This window comes from Aedes aegypti, chromosome 2 (assembly GCF_002204515.2).
Source record: "Aedes aegypti strain LVP_AGWG chromosome 2, AaegL5.0 Primary Assembly, whole genome shotgun sequence".
Classification (NCBI taxonomy): Eukaryota; Metazoa; Arthropoda; class Insecta; order Diptera; family Culicidae; genus Aedes; species Aedes aegypti.
In genome coordinates, this window is record NC_035108.1 from 172,534,359 (window position 1) to 172,556,887 (window position 22,529).

General features: G+C 36.2%; 1 protein-coding gene across 10 annotated transcripts in view; it reads right to left on the bottom strand.

Moving 5' to 3' along the window:
- Positions 1-22,529, bottom strand: part of LOC5575057 (collectin-10) — a 188,147-nt gene that overhangs the window by 95,577 nt on the left and 70,041 nt on the right. For 8 of the 10 annotated variants that reach the window (XR_002500167.1, XR_002500168.1, XR_002500166.1 and 5 more), the window contains one exon: positions 12,741-13,223. The exons of the other annotated variants lie outside the window; for them this stretch is intronic. Coding sequence is in view for 3 of the 8 variants with exons in the window: in XM_021843164.1 (XP_021698856.1) it covers positions 12,741-13,223 (483 nt within the window). In the remaining 5 variants the exon portion in view is untranslated. The remainder of the gene's footprint in view (positions 1-12,740; positions 13,224-22,529) is intronic. 10 annotated transcript variants of the gene reach the window in all.

Consider the following 22,529-nt stretch of genomic DNA (forward strand, 5'->3'; position numbering starts at 1 on the left):
CAAGAAGGATTACTAGCTTTCGCTGACAAGTCCAACGAAAAATCGAAGGCACGTGTTCAAACAGCAACAACAGAATGATGAACTTCATTGATTCATACTTAATTTTTGTACTGATCAAGTAATTATTGAGTTGTGCTAATAACAAGCTCCACACCGATAAACTAACTCACATGCTTACCATTTGCCCCACATCAATGGCATGCAATTTCTGTGTTAGTTGTTCACTTTTCACCAGCACTATCCATTGAACATTCATCATTATTACCCAACATCCTCCTCCTCCTCCCATCATCAACGGTAATCAGTGTCCACTGAACCTGTACATTGCTGTTACACGAGATGATTACTTTCACTTTCCTCTATAGATGTTATTACACGGCGTGTGCTGCTTGTCTTCAACTTGTTAAGTAAAATCATATAAATTGAACTGAACCTTAGTCACCTCTTCCTCCCTCTGTGCAATACCTGGGGAAACCCACACACGATGTGCTCCCACACAAATGAACTATTGCTCAAGCATAAGCAACTACGCCCATGGCTCACAGAGGTCCAGTTATCTACAAATCTGGCGAAAACCCCATTCCCAAACATGTCAATAGTTAAAAAGAAAGTCAAACATTCATCTACAATATCAGATGGTTCATTTTAACATACCCGAAGCAGAATCTGACCCTAAAACTGGTTCCTCGGCACTCTTCGTGATCGAAACTTGTAAAATACTAAGCGTAATGTTTGCTATGACCAGGACCACTGTGCGGCGGAGCACCGACTAGCACTGTGTAACCATAACATGTTTCACAGAAGGTGTTGAAAAGGTAATGTCTCATCGCGTGATGAAAAGACGAATTTTGCCGGTTCCTGTATTGAAGTCTAACGGTAACATGAGTGTGTGAAACGAAACGGGATGCAGGTTGCCTTGCAGGTTGTGCTTACGTTTCGTTATGCAGAGTTGCTTTCCAGTTAAGCGTAACTGGTCTAGCTGGTCAAGGTTGTCCGGTAGTTCCGGAATAGAAAACCGGAGACTGTAATTTGAGGCTATTCATTCTGTCTGTGGTGTGTGATTTCTGGCGAAATAATCTAAGCGTCAACTACACATTTCGCAACAAATGGTTTTATAATTCACGAGTAAACGCATGAAGTGCAATTTATACTTCCTTATTCCGTACTTCCATGATTATGTGTTGGTCGTAGATAAGAGATATAAGCAACATAGATTAAAACGACTTACACACTAAACAATTTTTCTACAGTTTCAGCTCTAAATATTGTTCAAGAAATTATTCAGGTATTTCCTTTTATCGTTTTCAACACTACTCTTGGAAATTATTCGAGAATTGCACCACAAATCATTCCATGAATTCCATAAAGAACTCCCCCTGGATTTTCTTCCTGAAAAGTTTGTCTAAAGATTTTTAATGAAATGTACACAAGGAAAAAAAGGTCCTTCCAAAAATGTCTCTGAAATAACCTTTTTTTTTTTAATTGTCTCCCAGAAATTACTCCAAAGGTTTCTTAACCCCTCTGCCGGCAGCTTCATTTTTTACCGCTAAAAAATATTCAAATCGCGATATTTTTTTTTGTTTCTAGATTTTTTACGCCATTCTTTCACAAGTTCTCAAAAAACTCTTTTAGTTTCAGAAATATGTCATTATTGATTATCTGCTCCGGGGATATTCCAAAATTCCTTTGGGGACCGACGTGTAGCCATAACTCACGTAAATATCTCAGGCTACAGATTTTTTTATCGTATTCGGATTTTCACTCCTCGGAATGACACATTTATGCGAGTATGTTGTGAAAAAATGCAGCAATTTGGTGGAGTCGTCTTTGAGTAATGAGCATTTATGTTTCTGGTACCACGCTGGACAAATAAAGATCTTGAAAACTTTAATAAACATCATATCGTAATTTTCAGATTTCTCCAAGAATACTGAACCGATTTGTATGATTTTTTCAGGGTAGTTTCTTATTACCTGGTATTGCATAGTACACATATTACTTTTTGATAGATTGATCAAAAACAAAATGGCCACCAAAGACATTTTATATGGAGAATGTCGGTCACCCAAGGGACATCGAAATATCTTCAAAACTAGATCACCAGTTATTATTATCTACACGGATTCTCAAACTAGAAGAGTGAAAAAATGGTGCAAAAATATCGAGAAACAAAAAAGTTATCGCAAACTAAATATTTTTTTAGCAGTAAAAAATGAAGCTGCCGGTAGAGAGGTTACCCGACCAGAAGGAAGAAACAAGATTATAACAGATTGTGTTCCCCTGATATGATTTTTTTATATCACCAGTTATTATAAAACATGTACCGTTAGTAGTTAAAATAACAAAAATTCTAACAAAATTTGCACCAAACCAAACTAAAATATAACAAACCCTGTTATAATAATAACAAAATTATTACAGAATGTGTTGCAAGGATGTTACAAAATAACAAAATTATTACAAACTATGTTACTGTATATGACATCGGATGGTATTTGCAACAAACTTATAAATGCGATGTCAAAAATATAACAAATCTTGTTACAAAAAATATAACAAGTTGAGAACAAAGCTATTTTGATAACAAAATTATATCAACTTCTGTTATTTTTAACTGCTGCTGATAGGAATGTGTTATTATCTTGTTATGTGGTTCTGGTCGGGTAAGGAACGACTAGGAAAAATGAACAGAAATTTTCTAATGGGTTCTTTTTGGAATTCCCTTAAGCACAACTTAAGAATTCATCTACAAATTCCTACATAAGTTTTCCGGAGAACTACACGAAAACTCCTCCAACAGATAGTGGTATGCATGGATAAATCCCAGTAGTAATAACTGAAGCTACTGAGCTCCTAGATGAATTCCAGGAATCATTGTAATAATTACTTATATATTCTTTAGGGATTCCTTTTAGAATACATGGAGGAATCCTGAGAAAAAATATAAGGGTAATACCTGGCAAAAATTGCAAAATTTATTCCTAAACACAGGTCGGACTCAGCTTCGTACCTGCCACACGATATACAAATGCGAAAATGGTCATTTGGCACTGAAAGCTCTCAGTTAATAACTGTGGAAGTGCTCATAAGAACACTAGGCTGAGAAGCAGGCTCTGTCCCAGTTGGGACGTAACGCCAGAAAGAAAAAGAAGAAGAAGGTCGGACTTGATTAATTGGCTAATCGAATCCTCCAAATAATCGAAACACTAAGAAAAAAATTGAAATCTTCGATAACACTGCGGAACACGTTTTTGTCTCCAGCATCAAAATACCTCTATTTACTTAACTAAAAGTTGCTGAATCCATGTCCGTTTACAGAAATATCATAGCACGTCTAGTTTCTGAGATATTTGTTGTTGAAAATGCAAAAATTGACTATTTCAGCCAACTTGCATGCAAGTTTGCCAGCTTGTTAGGCAATTTATTTGCTTAATTTGCCACAGAATTCAAACTTTATGTGTATAACAATATTTATCATCAATGTTTATAATACTTTTGATTCGGAAAAGTTATTTTTTGGTGGTTTAGAAAAGTATTGTATTTTGCCATAAAAGAGAAATGAAGAATTTTGTATGGAGACTGCAAGCATGTTTATAAAATCGGATTAATCTTAATTTAATCGTGAAATTTCATCCAAAATATATCTAAAACGATAATTTAAGTCCTCTTCTGGATGCTTGGTGGATAAGATCACAAAAAATTTTGATAACATATACTTCAAATTTGAGGTAAACATCAATAAAACCAATGTTTTATACAACTTTGGCGACCTGTAGCTAAAAATTGTGACGTGCTGGGAAATTTCTGAGAACGGCATCAGATTCAGTAACCCCAAATCTACTAGAGACACATAATTTGATCCTTGAGACACGCAAAAATGTCATTTTTGTTGCGCTGTGTAATAGAACTTCAATATTATCTTTTATCGTTTTTTTTTTCATGTACGTTGTGGTGGCGTAACCAGAAATTATTTCAAGAAACAGTAGGGGTCTTTACAAGAAAAAAAAATGTTTGATCAGCATACAAAAAAAAAACAACTTTTTCAAACCCTCCTTTTCTTAAATACGTTCAAAACTGAAAAACCATGCGTATTCTGTATTGCAATACCAAATATTCTCAGATTTATGCAAAACAAATAATTGAAAAACAAGAACATCAAAAAACAAATTCCGGATAATTGAGTCTAAAATTCCAGATAATCAAATCCCAAATAATCGAGTCACCGGATTATCGAGTCTCCGGATAATCGAGTCCTACCTATTTGTCCAGGAGGAAATCAAAATTATCACTTACAGAAAAACATGATTTTTTAATATTCCAGGAAATATTTTCTGGACGCACTCTTGTAAATTTCCAAAATCTTTGGAACTTGTTCTGAGGATGTTTTAAACATTTTAAAGGCGTCCCGAAGAGAGCTTCTGCCAAAAAATAAGATCTCTGTAACAAGTAGTGCAAAAACCAGACTGCACCCAATACCGGACATCGTTTGGAAATTCAGAATTGTATATCCGATGAATATGCTATATTCGATTTTTTGTAATAGAAAAAATCAGGAATTACAAATGTTTCGAATCCGATAAAAAAATCTACGTATCGCCTTATCCATAAACATACTACTAATGAATATGAAATATCAATATTAAACACACAATGATTGCAAACAATCATATTTTAAAATTATGATGTCTTTTTGAACCACATTGAAAGAAACAATAGTAAAAAAATGGTATTTCATCTTTTGTCTAAAAGTTTCGGAAAAAGAGATTGTGTGCAGGTGTTATTTTTCACTAGTGTCTCGAAAATCAATATATATTCATTGTTTTGACGATACACGGTATGCAATTTGTAATATATGGACGAAAAATAATTATTCAGAGCAACAACGAGTTTTTCACCATATATGAAGCCATTTTCTGGTACCGTCGTTGGGGGTGACAATGGGACAAAAAGGGATATGTGCGATTTATTTTTTGAATAACTATCGCAATTTAACTCCAATAAACTTCAAATTTGGTGTGTATATACTTTGATGGTACATTAACAACTGTTCGAAAAATTAAAGACAAATATTTATTCACAGCGGCACCACAAGTGAATGAAAAATGACCCAATCTCACCCCATAGAGGGGGTGACATTGGGTCACTATAATTGAAATAACTTGTTTTTGAGAATATGATTTCAAAACCATTCACAGCTGAAAAATATTGACAAAAAACGATGCAAACAAGACAAAAAGATATCTAAGATGTTTCACAAGTATGATAAACTCACTTAAAAGAAAGATTATACTGAAAATTGAAGAGCTATGAGAAAAAATCTATAAACCCAACATTTATCGTCAAGTTTACATAAATTTTCCCTCGAACTGTCTTCAAAGTCTCATCCCCATTGCTATAAAGCCCATTCAGTTTCCCCAAAGGTGTACTGAAACAGTGATTAGTTTAAACCTTCGCAAATAGTTAAATTTTGGTGCGACATTCCACGATCAATAAATTTCAGGCAGAAGTTAACGTCATAATCCCAGTATGTCAGCGATCCAACTCATTTGTACTTCCGTGAGATGTTTCTTTAATATGAAAACACTGATAAATAATCAAATTTAGAAAAAAAACACCCTTTTGATAAAAATTAACGATGTTGCTGCGCACGAAACACAGTTGCTGGTTTGAGAAGTTGTCAAAATGCGTTGTATTGTTATTCAATGCACGGAATACTCAAGTAGACTTGTTTGATGTTTCAGAGATGCTGTATTTGAAAAGAATAAACACATCTTAATGAAAAAAGAGAACACCCGGCACCGTAAAATGTCAAAAAAGTGGACTTGGAATTTCATTTACTATCGTTCTTGCTTGACCCAATCTCACCCCCATTTTCAATGTTTTAGACATCGTACCGAAAAAAATGATTTTTTTGTGGGAAAATCAAACAGATTCCGGAAAATACCTGTGATGTGTAATGAAAAGACTTTCAACATTTCACTAATACAACGATAGAGGCTAGAGTACATGCGTGATACTTTGTACAGGAGAAATTTTATGTTGTAAATTTTATCTAGTTTCAACATGCAAGTTTATTGATGTAGTACACAAATAGTAGTTTTTGTATATTGTTGTATATTGTTATGAATTATGTGTAATAATATGTTCCCTAACATATGAATTATAAATTTTAGTAATATCAGCGTTATTAGCTGAATTATTTCACAAAACATATTTTTCCGTTTTGACCCAATCTCACCCCCTAGACCCATTGTCACCCCCATCGACGGTACACAAAAGTTCAAGATGCTTGGTTTCAGATGGTTTTATGAGTCGATATCGAGTCAAGTAACATCGACTCATGGAGGTTTTACTGTATTGATTCCCAAATCTATTTTTATATGAAACAAAAGCGTACATACATTGAAATGGAATGAAAATGGATAGGAAGATTGCATAAACCCAATTATTTTATATATTTGATTTTAACGGCTTAGGTGTCTTATACAGGGGTAAATTAAAAAAAATCATCGAATTATTATTATTATTATTAATTATTTCAACTCTTGTTTCATACCAGATAGTAACAACTTAAGTTATCCGATTGTCGTCTCTCGTATTAAGACTTACTGATGTTGAACTTGTTATATCGCTTGATTATTGAAACACTGGTGATGTGCAGATTTCCATCGTATTAAGCATTGATAAGTGAGAACCTGTTATTTCCTCAGTTTTGATTTTATTCATAGTAAAACAGAGAAAATACGATAAGAGCCAATTACAAATAATGCTTTCCCAAGATGTATTTCTCATTGTGAAATTTTTTTTTGATATATCTTGATCTTTTGTCGGAAATAATACAATGAAATTATTACTTATCGTTGTCTCCATCCAACATAAGTCTAGTTATCACAGTTGCTCGCAGTGCAGCGAAAACAATCTTTCACATTATAATCAAAGGAACTACGCCAAACATCATGTAATACACTGATGTGCACAAGTTTTTTTTATCAGTTCAGACGATGAAATAACTTTGTTTACGTTCTCAATTATATGCGGCCATTGAGGGAATTTCTTAAAACTTCGTGGATTATAGAAGTTCTACAGTGTGTGATTGGAATGAAATCTCTCAGTGAACATGTAAAGGAATTTGGAGTAATATGCACACTTGAGGCAAAACGTCCTACGGTGTTGTCTTAGGGTATTTGCGAAGAAATTGAGGACAATTTTTTGTCAAGGACTGGAAATTGGGATCCTCAACATATTATTTTACGAAACAAACTTCAATAAAAGTGTCTCAATTTTTCTAGAATATTATAGAAACCTCGAAAAGTCGTTTTGCCCCGGTGATGCATATTACCCCAGATACCTTTATGATGATTTTCCGTAGTGAAACCCTGAAACCCGGTGAAGGTGCCTTCCTTAACCGAGTGGTTGGAGTCCGCGGCTACAAAGCAAAGCCATGCTGAAGGTGTCTGGGTTCGATTCCCGGTCGGTCCAGGAACTTTTCGTAATGGAAATTTCCTTGACTTCCCTGGGCATAGAGTATCATCGTACCTGCCACACGATGCAAATGCGAAAATGGCAACTTAGGCAAAGAAAGCTCTCAGTTAATAACTGTGGAAATGCTCATAAGAACACTGAGCTGAGGAGCCGGCTCTGTCCCAGTGGGACAGAGAATGCCAAGAAGAAGAAAAAAAAGAACCCGTTGAAGTAAGTCATACAGGTGTCAGGATGAAATTTGAATTTTAATGAGGCGTGACTCGCTAATCAGATTTTGCTTGGCGCATCTTCGTCCATGCGATTTCGGTGAAAAAATGGATGATTGAACTGGAGTTATTTATATTATCACAGTAGCTTTATTGCATTTTTTTATGAACAAAAGGACGAATCATAACAGCTTTCACAAAATTACACTTGGAAAATGAATCTGTATTGAATATTCGCCGTAATAGAACATTTAAAGTTTGATACGACGGAAATAAGCGCTTGCAATGAATAGGATTATTAACGAGTCAACATTTAGATATCGGACGATTGTGATAACTTAACAACCCTGTACATGTGGATTCATTTCAATATAGAGCACTTCCAGCTCAAAACCTATATCAGATAGATACTTAGCAATTACTAAGTAGCTATCCAACACGACATTTCTCCAAAATTTTCGGATTTTCTTGACCATATTTTGAGAAGGACATACCTAAGAAAAGGATTTTAATAATTTGAAAATAAAGACGGTGCATTTAATTTAAAATATGTCTCCAATTTTTTTTTTGGAAAATAAATGTGCTATTAAAATAAAATAGCGGCATAATGAACACAAGGGGCGAAATGGAAAATTTTTTGTTCTCTGAGAACATGCATATTTCATTAGAATTTTATACACTGTGTGAAATCTTCCTTGTATATGAACGGTATAAAAGTTAATGTTTAACTCAAATTGTTCTCTGAAATTTGAAATTATAGTTTTCGCAGCTACAAATTGGTTTATAAGCAAGACAATGAAAAAAAGTAATTTTAGAGTAAAGTAACCAACCAAGAAAAGCTTTTTCTTACTTATGTGATAGAAAGGGAGCCTTTTCACATATCAGAACGTTAGGCACACATTAATAATAAAGTTCTCACTAAATTCCACGAAAGTATTCATTTTTCCCCGACACTTTTTACCATCCTTGTTTTCGACCTATTTTTTATATCTTGTTATCTGACGTTTGTTATGATTTTGATTCGAATGAAATTTTCACAGAATATCAGATCAACATATGTTTTTGAATATTTTTTTCAATCACTAAATTAAATGTAATAATTACACTGCGGAACACGTTTTTGTCTCCAGCATCAAAATACCTCTATTTACTTAATAAAGGGTTGCTGAATCCATTGGCGTTTACAGAAATATCAAAGCACGTCTAGTTTTTGAGGTATTGGTTGTTGAAAATGCGAAAATTGACTATTTCAGCCAACTTGCATGCAAGTTTGCCAGCTTGTAAGGCAATTTATTTACTTAATTTGCCACAGAATTCAAACTATATATGTATAGCAATACTTATCATCAAATTTTGTAATACTTTTGACCCGGAAAAGTTATTTTTGATGGTTTAGAAAAGTATTGTATTTTGCCATATAAGAGAAACGAAGAATTTAGTATGGAGACTACAAGCATAATGAAAAATTTGGTTTAATCTAAATTTAATCGTGCATTTTCAATCGAAATACATCTAAAATGAAAGTTTGCATGCTAGATGGATAATATGACAAAAAAGTTTGCTAAAATATACTTCAAATTTTAGGTAAACATCGATAAAATCAATGTTTTATACAACTTTGGCGACCTGTAGCTAAAAATTGTGACGTGCTGGGAAATTTCTGAGAACGGCATCAGATTCAGCAACCCCAAATCTACTAAAGACACATAATTTCATCCTTGAGACACGCAAAAATGTCATTTTTGTTGCGCTGTGTTATTTTACTAAAGTGAAGTATTCGACAAAAAAAATCAAAAATATTTATCTCAAAATCTGATAGCCCTACACAACATCTGTCTTCAGCAAACTTGTTTATCTCGTCAAAATCTATGACTTTAGAAAGATACCATGAAGGTATTTCTTCAATATATTAAGTTATTACAAATATAAAAATCGTGAAAAACTGCTACTGCTTTTGAACTCATGATTGGAAAAAGTTGCGAATGTTTTGTCCAATACTGTATATGCAACATAGCGTACTAATAACGAACTTGGAAACAAGCCGAGAGTAACTGAAAATTTAATATAAATTAATTCTTATATTGAGCTGTTCGGTAATCCAATCCGCATGGTTATTAAATTAATTAACTCATTACGCGTGGTAAAGATGGACAAATTATGGGTGAAATTATGAAAAAATCCACATGCTCGGCACGGATTTGAACCCAGAACTCTTGTATGCTAGGCGAGCGCTTTACCAACTAAGCTACCGAGCCACTTGGTGACCCAATAAATGAGTTGGTTACAAGTTTAGAATTCAAATCCATACTGGCCACGCGGACCCCTTCCATAACCCATATCCATCCATCTCATATCACTACACACGCGGAAAGAGCGAGTACGATTTATTTAGTGTTGAAACTGTTTGCCTATCGTACCGACATCGCTTCCACAACAACTGTATTGTGGAAGAGTAAAGATGTGGGAAGGCTATCAACGTGTCGTTCTCACTCAAGTGACGACATGACTACTACAGAGAGGCAGTAACACTCTAATATAAATTGATATTTATATTGAGCTGTTCGGTAATCCAATCCGCATTATTATTAAATTAATTAACGAGCGAGTTGGTAAAGCGCTCGTCTAGCATACAAGAGTCCTGGGTTCAAATCCCAGCCGAGCATGTGGATTTTTTTCATAATTTCACCCATAGCTTGTCCATCTTTACCACACGTAGTGAGTTAATTAACTTGAAAATATAATGATCTTAAAATAAGATTTGCTTAATGTGTCCATTATGCCTTTGATCCCTCTACACTGAGAGAAAAAATACTTTATGGAAAAAGCTGTATATCTAGCTAGCAGTAGCGCAAGCAAATCCTTCACAGCAAACTTTTAAATTTCATCACCGATTTCTAGAGTTCGTTTTATTTGTCCTATATAAATTTTATTACAATGGGGGCATGAAATTTTGTATACTCCTGCTCTATTCAGTTTATTAATTTTATCCTTTGTTGATCCTAATCTAGGTTTAAGCTGACTACTCCTACTGCTGAAAACCAAATCTACTCCATATTTTCGAAATTTCTTAGCCAAAGGCTGTGTAATCTAGGTATCAATGGTATTCGCAATGAATTTGTTCTTTATTGTGCATTGAATTGTATCGTTCATGAAAAAAAACTTGCTAATTAGTAAATGTGAAGCTTTCAATGCCAACGCCAAAATGCAGGCTTAATCCCAGTTCGCATATGTCTTCATGAACAAGTGAAATATCTACTATCGATAACATTGACCTTTGTGGCATGAAACATATATTTAAATCGTAGCACTTGTTGATACAACACATTCAATCTCACTTTATTCATTGTGAGCTAATAACGATGTAAGTTTCTACTACCTTGACAGATACTTGTTGTGGCACATGTCTATGTGTAAAATAGACTTCTTTGTGACCAGCGGCGACAGTCGAATTGATTTAAATTATATGCTACACGATCGTGCCATCCAGCAACGCCGTCAAATAATTTTGCTAGACTCATATGCCCATGTAAACAAAAGCCTGGCTTGACCATTTACATGTAGAAAAAGGAATGCCCAACGAACAAGGTGATTTTCCAAGGTGTATGAAACCACATACCATTGGCTAGTTTGAATCAAGTCCATGGAGTAATGCAATCGTTCCAATCAATGATCAATGATCAGTCGTTAGTATTTGAGCATCGCGGTGCTAGCTAACCTTGATTGATGCAAAATCGATTGGTAGGAATTAAATTTTATGAATGCTTCTACACATTCAAAAACATTGAAATGTTGTTCAGAAAACCAAGTTTGCCAAAAATATAGTATGTCGCACATATCTCTTGTCATAGTAAATATGCTTTTATACACGTTTTAAACTATTGTTTCGGTATAAAGATAGATGCACAGACGTCACCAATTTATGCAGCGTATGGATTTCAATTTCGGTGAAGCCTATGAAGACTTCAACACTTGAGCGAACAGGACCTTCTGAGTAGCCTGAAAAGAAAAGTATGTGCATTTGGATATGGAATTGAAATTGAATGCAACAAACATGGGAAAGTATTCATAACATGTTTTAATTTACTTCCTGAAAGTTTGAAGATGATTGGTTGAACGTGCGAATGTTGCCAAATATTTGTGAGTGTCGCCATTTGATTCCGTAATTAATAATAACATGATTTTATAATAACATGACCACAACAATCCAAAACAAAATACGTGACATGACGTAAGAGTAAGACAAATGATCATGATTTGTGTTAGTTAGGAGTACCTGTTATAACAGATGCAATACCAATTGAATGCAACAATCATGGCAATGATATTTTCGTCCTTAGGTTTTCCGGAGAAAAAAGGCACTTGCTTCCTAATCAGCAAAGGTCAGAGGGCACTTCAGGAGCATAACTATGAAATAATTTTCAAAATCCGATAGATCCTTTTCAAACCAATACGTGACATACAATCTCCATTCAATTTTTATTTATATAAATGAGTAATGTTTAAGAAATAGGGTAGGTGTACCAGTTATGAGTATGATAAAGAATGTATCTTGACGTTAAAAGATTAAAAAATATTAAAAATATGAAACCTATCCAAATTTCACATATGGCCAAATAGGAAACCACTATGGCCGTAACTGGTACACTTTCCCTATATATAAAAGGAAAAGATATATTGAATGATTTAGACTATAACAAAAAACAAGCTATGTATTTTTGGCTGTCAGAAAAAGACGGAGGTTACAAACGAGAGAGATATCATGCACTTGTTAGCATAATTAATCCCATTGATATGAAAGTAATTTTTTCCTTTAAATATTAGAAAGTCACCAAGTTATAGCATTTTTTACTAACTTAGATCTTCCTGGGTATTTGCGGGTTAAAATAGAATATGTGTTCAGTACATAACTAGATCAATTCCTCCACCATTATACCACCGCTACCAGATAGTCATCCGACCTTCAAGTGACTTGAAATTCTTTAGCAGATCAATCGCTCTAATAGTGGCCAAACAAATGTGAAACAAAACTCGTTAGCATAGGAAAATAGTTACCTCTCTGCCGGTAGGACTTGTCCCGATAGAACGAATCGACATGCTCCGATTCGCCCGACTGCAACGATTCAATGTCAATGTGATCATTATCCAAGGAGCCCCCCAGATCCTCATACTGCTCCAAGTCCCCTTCGGAATCGTCGTAGTCCTCGCCGATCAGTCCCTGCTGGCGTTGCTGCTGCTGAATCGATTCTTCATCCCCGTCCAACGAATCGTACTGCTTGCTGTTGTAATCGTTAAATAAACTGTACCGACTGCCAGAGGCGGTACTTCTCAGCAATGGATTGCCACTTAATGTGGTATTCTGTTGGCGAACGTCTCGCACCGAGCCGGGAGGAGGCGATTTCGGAAGGATTTCGTCCACCGATGGCACATGGATCTGGGGCTTACGCTCTGGATGCAATCTTCGCTCGAGGTAGCGCTGGAGGATTTTCTGGGTTATCAGATTTTGGCGCTGAATTTCGAGCACTTGAGGATCCACGTCTAGATATGGACAATAATTCCAATTATCGATGGAAGCATGGGATCGGGAAAAGGTGGGAGAGAGAAAAAAGAAAATTTTGTAGCTGATTGTAATTCAGTCACTTGGGTCAGATGGGTTTTTTACTGGGTTAGAATTTTCAATAGAAATATAGCTATTGTTACGCTGATGCCATCTTATGAACATGTTACACGTACTGAGACGTGCGTTTTATTCAATATTTAAATGTTCCTAATATATATCGTCATATACAGAATATATGTTTGAATTTAATATGCTGCCATTAGTTTGTAAGCCTTTGAGTAGCACTTTGGTAAATCATGAAATCAGATTTTATCCATTCGGCGGTGGTGAAATCTTGCAAACATAAATAAAATGATTTGAAAGATTAAGATGTTATCGAGAAAGCGAAACTAAAGATACATCCGATGGAACTAAACCGCTATGTTGCGCTAGTGTTCGGTCAATTAGTTAAAAATAACTCGTAATAACTCGTAACTCAAAGCTCCTAGTAAAAGCGACAGAATACACAAATGTGGCATAAACATCAAAGTTTTTCAGCAGCCCGTGATATCCAAATGTGGGATGATTGATTAATAATTCGGCTTATACACCCAATCGACATAACACCTCCCTGTTTTTCCAGTGCTACGTGAAAACTGTTTGGCAGATCGTTTTGATATCCACTGTAATATGAGCACACATTAGCTTCACATAAATCAAAGCAATATTGATTTTATTTGTATGAATTATAAACATTTAATTCTGAACCTATGTTCAGGGCATAGAATGGGTACGAAATACCAATGGCAACCCTTGAAATGCAATTAAAAATTTTATTCTGTTATATTATCTTCACAAAATATTTATTTGCACAACAAGAACAAGCGTCGAAGGATAAAACGCCAACAGCAGGTCTTAAAGAAAAAATAATGCAAATGTGATTTTTATTATGAAAATTTCTTCTTACTAAAAAAAAACTAAAATTTTAGCAAGTTTCCAGAACCAACCTTAACAAACATAAATAATTAAAACCAATTAACAAAATGTAGGCCAGCAGATTTGAGTCAAATGTTGTATCGAGGTGTATGTAAAAATTTAAAAGTATTGTTTTTTTTTTAGACTTACATTTTCTACTAGTTTAACTTTTCTATTACGCCACTATCCCAATAACATAATTTTTCAGGTTTATTCTAAATTGTTAAATTTTGTATTTTTACCTCATTTAATTGTCACGGTGTCAAATCTCTGGAGTGTTAAATTGTTGTTGTAGTATTTTCAAATTAAAATGGATTTATTGACATGAAATCCGATAAATTTAATCAAAATGGGTTCAAATTTCTTGCATTATAAAAATTAGGGAGTCATAATTTCAAACTCAGATGTAATGGGAATTTGAGCTACACACAAATCAAAAATATTGGTTTCTTGATTTTAATTGTTCTGACCTCTTTATTGTACAACATAAACACTGTTCAAGAATGTATAGATGAAAATAACCTTGTTATCATTATCTTTAACTTTCTTTAAACATTTCAATGGATGATATCAATAAGTTATGGTTTATCTTTCTATATTTTTCTCAATTTATTTTAGTTCGTTCCAGAGAGCAAGTAAAGACGCTTAAACCTAGGATTTTGAGCCCGGACGAAATACCTGTATCCCACCCCTAGAGAAAATACATTCAGACCTATTAGAGTGTATTTACGTTAACCTTCTTAGCTTCTCCACAGCAACTCCCTAAACAAATTCCCATTTCTCAAAAATGGAACAGTTGGTACCGATAGGAGGTATTAAGAGGTGCGGTCTAAGCATCAAATTAGTATTTTAAGTAGTAATGTCAACTTTGGCGAGTCAAAAGTTCACAAAGTTGCCAAAAATTTTTGAATTAGGCATCTTCCTCTCCATTATTTTATTATTATTTAATTTATTTATTTTCTAACTCTTCGTAACGTACGGCATTGCCTTTTAAATTGTTACGAAAACGAGTGGTCGATTCACAAGATTTAATATTATTTGGAAGATTGTTATAGTTCACGATCCCTCTTACAAAGAATGACTGGCCGTAATAGAAGCAACTATGCCGTGGTACGTAAAAACTTCTTGTACGTATGCCTCTAAGAGGTGATAGTTAAGAAAATAGGAAGTTTGGAGCTTTAGTTTTAATTATTTTGAAAAGCGTCATACACGACCTCAATTTGTAAAAAATACAAATACAACTCCTAAGTTACTCACAAACTCAACTTCAACCCCATCGATATTCAAAGAAGGAGGATTCGGAGGAGATTTCAATTTGAGCAAGAGCATTGCTTTCGTTTTAGATGGACTGATTGGTAGTGAATTTTTTCGTGACCACTGTACGATCTTATACAAGTCGTGGTTGATCTTCTCGGCCATATTACGAATATCAATTGTTCCGTTGGAACATAGATAAACATCATCTGCAAATAGGTGGACAGAGCCAAAATCTAGTACAGAAGGCAAGTCATTTATAACTAAAGAGAACAGAAGCGGTCCAAGAACTGATCCTTGGGGAACACCAGATATTATAGGCTTAAAGGGAGATAATATACCATTAGAAAATACAGCTTGAGATCTTAGTCTGCACTATGTGCCAGGCCATTTTAGTGTTCGTGTCATGTCACTGATGATATGAAAATGCTTCAAATATTTATACTGACAAGACAATATTAGCAGAAATGCTGATATTTCCACCATGCTTTTCATTTTTGGCTGTGCAAGCACTAGAACGGTATGGAATAAAATTGAAAACTTGCGTTTTCATAAAAATACACAATTATTTTCATGTTTCGACACACTTACTGATCTTTAAAACAATTGGAAATGATTGCTCAATCTTCATCCGATATGATTCTGCTGATGAAAACTGGTTCACGTCACATATGATTATTTTCTGTTTGCTTGAGAGTTGATTATGATATTTTACTATTTTGTTCAGGAAATCATGCTACACTGCAGCTGTGCAATCGAACATCACAAACACATACAGCTATGCATATTTTTTTAAATGCACACTCAATTTAAAATGCCGAGTCTCGGATAATTTTAACCATGAACGTATATCGTGTGGCAGGTACGATGATACTCTATGACCAGGGAAGTCAAAGGAGTCTTCATTACGAAAAGATCTTGAATCGACGAGGAATCGAACCCAGACACCTTCAAAAATTCACACCACGACCCGAGGAGGAAAGAATAACTCGCAATAACTTATGCATACCATATTTTGGTATCATACCATAATTAGGTATTGTTCAGTTGTCAATACCTGATTTTGGTATTATAATGGTATTTGAAAAAAATGTTCAAAACAAATAAAAATACTTCATTTTGGTATTCGATAGGTATTGAGGACTGCTGGAGGTATTGAACTATTATTGAAAAAAATCACTTTTATATGGTCGGCGTTAAGTCAGAGTGGACCAAGTACAAAACTTGGAAAAACTGAATTTTTCTTTCATTAGATGCGAAATTACCTAACGTCCATTTCACTTTGATCAGATTTGATAAATCTCGTAAACTTCGAGTGATATGTAATAAATTTACTTTGGATGATCAATAAAAATCGATAAAAGTATGCAGTCAGAGTGGACCAAGCGCTTATTACCATAACAGCGAAAATGATCAGCGCACTGAGAAATGCGAGGAAATTAAAAATATTTCTAGAGATTTGTCAGATCATTCGACATCGAATGATTCTTCTACTCATATATCAATAGGAATTCATTATAATAATAAATCTTCGAGCTGTTTAGTAGAATACCTATAAGTAGATGAAAAAACCGAATTTAGTACTATACCATTTAATTCCACTAGATTTTGTATCCTTTGACAGATACGCGTATTTCGACCTCAACTGTAAGGCCGTCTTCAGTGTCGAGTCTAGTACACGACACTGAAGACGGCCTTACAGTTGAGGTCGAAATACGCGTATCTGTCAAAGGATACAAAATCTAGTGGAATTAAATGGTATAGTACTAAATTAGGAATTCATTAATTTTACTTGATTCGATGCATTTGATTTTGGTTTCTGGCCATTTATCATATTTTGATGGGTGGTCAGAAATTGCAACAATTTCTGTGCAGACAGAGCGGACCAAGTGTTGAAAAGCAATAAACTGATTGATTATTGCATATTTTGAGTCCGATAGAAGTTTATGGTAGTTCTATGGTGTATGTATGGAATGTCCTAGAACCCGCTTATTGGAGCAGCATATTTTGGTCGGTACTCAAGATTTTCACTTGGTCCATTCTGACTGAACGCATATTTGAATATTTCTGGTTTTCAATGCCTTGACCCTGCAAAATCTTAATTTTGAAGCTATCGTAATGCCATTGATTTTTGGATTAACGATATGGATTAACGAAGAACTTGCAATACTGGGGTCAACGGGTCTTGATAATCTGTATAGCGGAATTTGGGGCAAGTGTGCCACCTTAAGCAAATTGTTCTCTAACTTTGCCTAAAGCTTATGAAATTCAACAATTTAGCCTCATGAAGTTAGTTTCACATCTTTTCATAACCACTGTGCCATTTAAGAAGAAAATAATTTAAAAAAGTATTGGTTTTGGAGCTTCTCAAAAACCATCCAAAATAACCTATTTTTCGACACTATGGGGCAAGTGTGCCACCCATATGGGGCAAGACGTCCACCGAATGAACATCGCATGTAATTCTACTTGTAATGAAATTTTCTTTATTTCCTATTAATATTACTAACCAAGTAGACGCCAATCGCTAATTAGAAAAAAAGACAAGTTTACCATAATAAGGGGATGCTTTATAACAAGGTTCAAAATATGCGTAACTCCCTATTACTCAATTCAAATAACTAAAATGGTTATTTTTGTCTCCATTCAATACAATACATGTATTACCCTTATATTACTGCGAATATGTCTAATATTAAACTAGATCAGCACTAAATAACGGTAAAATATTAATGTAGATATGTAATACGGTACTTAATAAGCCGAAAAGCATGTTATTATTGAATATTTTGAGAAAAATCACTTTGGGGGCAAACATGTCAGTTATTCCGCTATTATACTTCAGAAACTACTACAGGTGCCTCGTTTTGGTTTATTATTATGATTTAGTTGATGATGTTTACATTCTTATAAATTTCACTCCAACAAATTTTGTTTACCAAGTAGGTGGCACACTTGCCCCAATAATTATACATTTCAACCAAACTGGATTTCGTATGTAAAACTAAATATTTTTTTCGTTCAAATGCCACAATAACTTACAGATTTGAATAGTTTCACGATGTACAGTACATTAGAAAAATCTGTTGATAATTTACCTTTCACCATGCTATTTTGAAACAACGAAATCTTATAAAAATCCACTCAAATTTTGTTGTCTTTGCACAAGTCGATATAGATACGTGAAAAATAGAGCAATTTTCATCATATTTTGATCAATGTATTGTGAACTATAAGGGAACATATTGTTAAACTCAAAGAGAAAATAAACATTGTAGTTTTTAGAAAAAGCAGGGGTGGCACACTTGCCCCTATGGCACACTTGCCCCAAAGTCCGCTATCTTAGAGATATGCACCCAGTTTGATCATGGAAGTATTAAATGATTGTTATTTTCCAAAAAATTGTTCAGTCAGAGTGAACCAACTCACCAAACGGTGTTCTTTAGTGCAGTCAGAGAGGACCAAGTACACAAAGTCCATCAAAAAATCGTTATATCAGAGGCTTGAATTATGATTTTTCGTGATTATTACTTCACATTATATTGTTTGAAAGCAACACAAAGAAGTGTATAAAGCAAAATTTTAACGAGTTTAAAAATTACAAAGTTTTAGACTTTAAGGGGGCGTCCACAAATTACGTAACGCTCTAGGGGGAGGGGGGGAGTAGGCTCAAGCGTTCTTCTTCTTTCTGGCGTTACGTCCCCACTGGGACAGAGCCTGCTTCTCAGCTTAGTGTTCTTATGAGCACTTCCACAGTTATTCACTGAGAGCTTACTATGCCAATGACCATTTTTGCATGCGTATATCGTGTGGCAGGTACGAAGATACTCTATGCCCTGGGAAGTCGAGAAAATTTCCAACCCGAAAAGATCCTCGACCGGTGGGATTCGAACCCACGACCCTCGGCTTGGTCATGCTGAATAGCTGCGCGTTTACCGCTACGGCTATCTGGGCTCAAGCGTTACGACTCATATAAAATTTTGAAATTTTCCATACAAAAAGCGTTACGGACGGGGGGGAGGGGGTCGAAAATCTCCAAATTTAGCGTAACGTAATAAATGGACACTGCCTAAGCCCATTCTTCTCCAAAAATTAAAAATGTCACTTGGTCCACTATGACTTAACGCCGACCAAATGAGAATCCATCACGTATTATTAAGGTGTTACAATACCTGATCTAATTATCAGCTTGGTATTTGTAGAATATGTGGAAGGTATTATTTGAGGTATTTTACCTCTTATGCAGGGCTCATTCATACCTCATTCAGGTTGTAAGTATTGGAAATTATCTGGTATGGAATATCTCAATTTGGTATTCAGTAGTTATTTTCTTCTGCTCGGGGAGCGATCAAACGAATATCGGAAAGATAAATGTCAATTGAATGCTTCTGACCACGATAGCTTCGCTAGAGAACGTTACGGTTTTGTTTGTTTCTGTCATTTTCCGTAATAGGCGCTGCTTCCTCTGTATGTGTGTTACATTCGACATAATAATCAAGATCAAACTATTCATGTTGTTTATGATTCGATATGTCTGAATTCTATGCAAAACTTATGATTTATGGAAATGTCATCGTGTCAAACCACATTCATTGTGTTTCTTGATGTTCATTCTACCGCTCGTGCTGTGTGTGAGAGGTGACGGTAGCGGATGAGTGTAGAGGAATTATATGACTGCTGACCATAGAAGCGAAAAAAACGTCGCAAAAAATGTCTGCACTGGTCTGTACGCCATATTAGGAGCGCCGCACAACAGCGTCTATTCTCTCAACTGCGTCGGGAGCACACGCATACTCGCCGACGTGCTGAAGGACCACGGATTCGGCATCGCAGCATTGCAAGAAATGTGTTGGAAAGGATCAATGGTGCGAACGTTTAGAAGTAACCATACCATCTACACACGAGCTGGGAACAGCTTTCATAGTGATGCGTGATATGCAGAGGCGCGTGATTGTTGGGTGGCCGATCAATGAGAGAATGTGCTGTGGCTCAAAGGCCGGTTCTTCAGTTTCAGCATCATACCTATAACCCTCATTCCGGAAGGACAAGGACGTATTTTACGCGCAGCTCGAACGCTACCCAAACCACGGCGTCAAGATCATCATAGGAGATTTGAACGCTCAGTTTGGCCAGGAGGAGGAGTTTAGACCGACGATTGGGAAACTCAGAGCCCACCAGCTGACGATCGAGATCGGCCTACGACTGATAGATTTTGCCGCCTCCAAGAACAAGGCTATTCGTAGCAGCTACTTTCAGCACAGCTTCCCATATCGGTAAACCACATCAGACGGAATTACAAATCGACCACGTTTTGATCGATGGATGGCACTTCTCTAGTAATGGTATATCGACGCCAACCTCGGTATAATTTAGGGCGACTAACCCAACCGAACGTCGCCACCGCATACGCGCAGCATTTCGAAGTAGCGTTTCCGGAAGAGGGCAAGCTTGACGAAGCCCCTCTTGAGGGCTGTTTGAGTACCATAAAAGCAGCCATCAACAACGCAGCGGAGAGCATCACCGGATACGTGGAAAGGAGAACATGTAACGATTGATTTGACGAGAATGTGAGCAGCTGCATCGTTCACAAAAAACGCGAAAGTTCTACTTAACGCATTCCGAAAATGCTTCGTGCCGCGAGCCGAAATGTGTAGGGAGAAGGATGGAAGCACGTGACGTACGGACGTGAGGTGATTGAAAGGTGGAAGCAACACTACGACGAACACCTGAATGACACGGAGAAAATAGGTGCAGAGGGTCACGGCAGCAGAGGAAGTGACTACGTCAGCACGGCGGATGAACAAAACAACAAAATGGACCCAGGAGAGATTGGACGCCCGTCTGCACTGGGTGATTGTCAGAATCTGGGAAACGGAACAGCTGCCGGAGGAATGGAAGCAAGGGGTCATATGCCCCATCTACAAGAAGGGTGACAAACTGGAATGTGATAACTATCGTGCGATCACTATCCTGAATGCCGCTTACAAAGTGCTATCCCAGATTATCTTCCGTCGTCTATCACCAATAGCAAATGAGTTTGTTGGAAGTTATAAAACTGGTTTCATCAATGGTCGCTCGACGACATACCAAATCTTCACTGTACTGCAAATCGTCCAGAAATGCCGTGAATACTCAACGTATCACCTGTTCATCGCTTTAAAAGCGGCTTATGATAGCATCGACCGCAAAATGCTATGTAAAGTCATGGACGAGTACAGCTTTCCCGGGAAGCTCATAACACTAATAAGAACAACGATGGACGGTATGCAGAATAGCGTGGAGATTTCGGGCGAACATTCCAGTTCATTCGAATCCCGCTGGTGACTTCGACAGGGTGATGGATTTTCGTGCCTGCTGTTCCACATCGCGCTAGAAGGTGCCATGCGGAGAGCCGAGTTTAATAGCCGAGATAAGATTTTCACAAGATCAAGAAAATTTGTTTGCTTCGCAGATTATATGAATATCGTCGGTAGATCTGTACGCCCGCCTAAAACGAATTACGAAAGACGAGAATACTTTCGAAGTGGTTGATTAATACGTCTACCTCGTGTTCTTGTTAACGGCTGATAACAACGTTAGTCGTGAAATACAGAGACGCATCATCAGTGCATCAAACGTTCTCTATGGACATAAAGCATGGACCATGATGGAAGAAGAACTGCAAGCACTTGCTTAGGATGCGGAGAATGAACCACGCTAGGCTCTACGGCGGCCGCTGTATCCAGAAGGTGACCAAAGTCGGAAGGATGCGTTGGGCAGAACATGTTGCAAGACTACCGGACAACAATCCTACAAAGATGGTGTTCGCGTCGAATTTGGCTGGTACAAGAAGGCGTGGAGCACAGCCAGCGAGGTGGCTTGATAAGGTGCAACAAGATCTGGAGAACGTGGGCCAAAATCGAAGTTGGAGGGACACAGCCATGGACCGAGATAATAGGCCTAACATCGTTAACGAGGTTTTATCGAACTACTTCATGTACCACCAAGTAAATACAATAATGTCAGGAAGTTGACCCATATTATCCACAAATCATTTTTTCAAAAACTCTAGTCAGATTTTACGAAACTGTTATGCT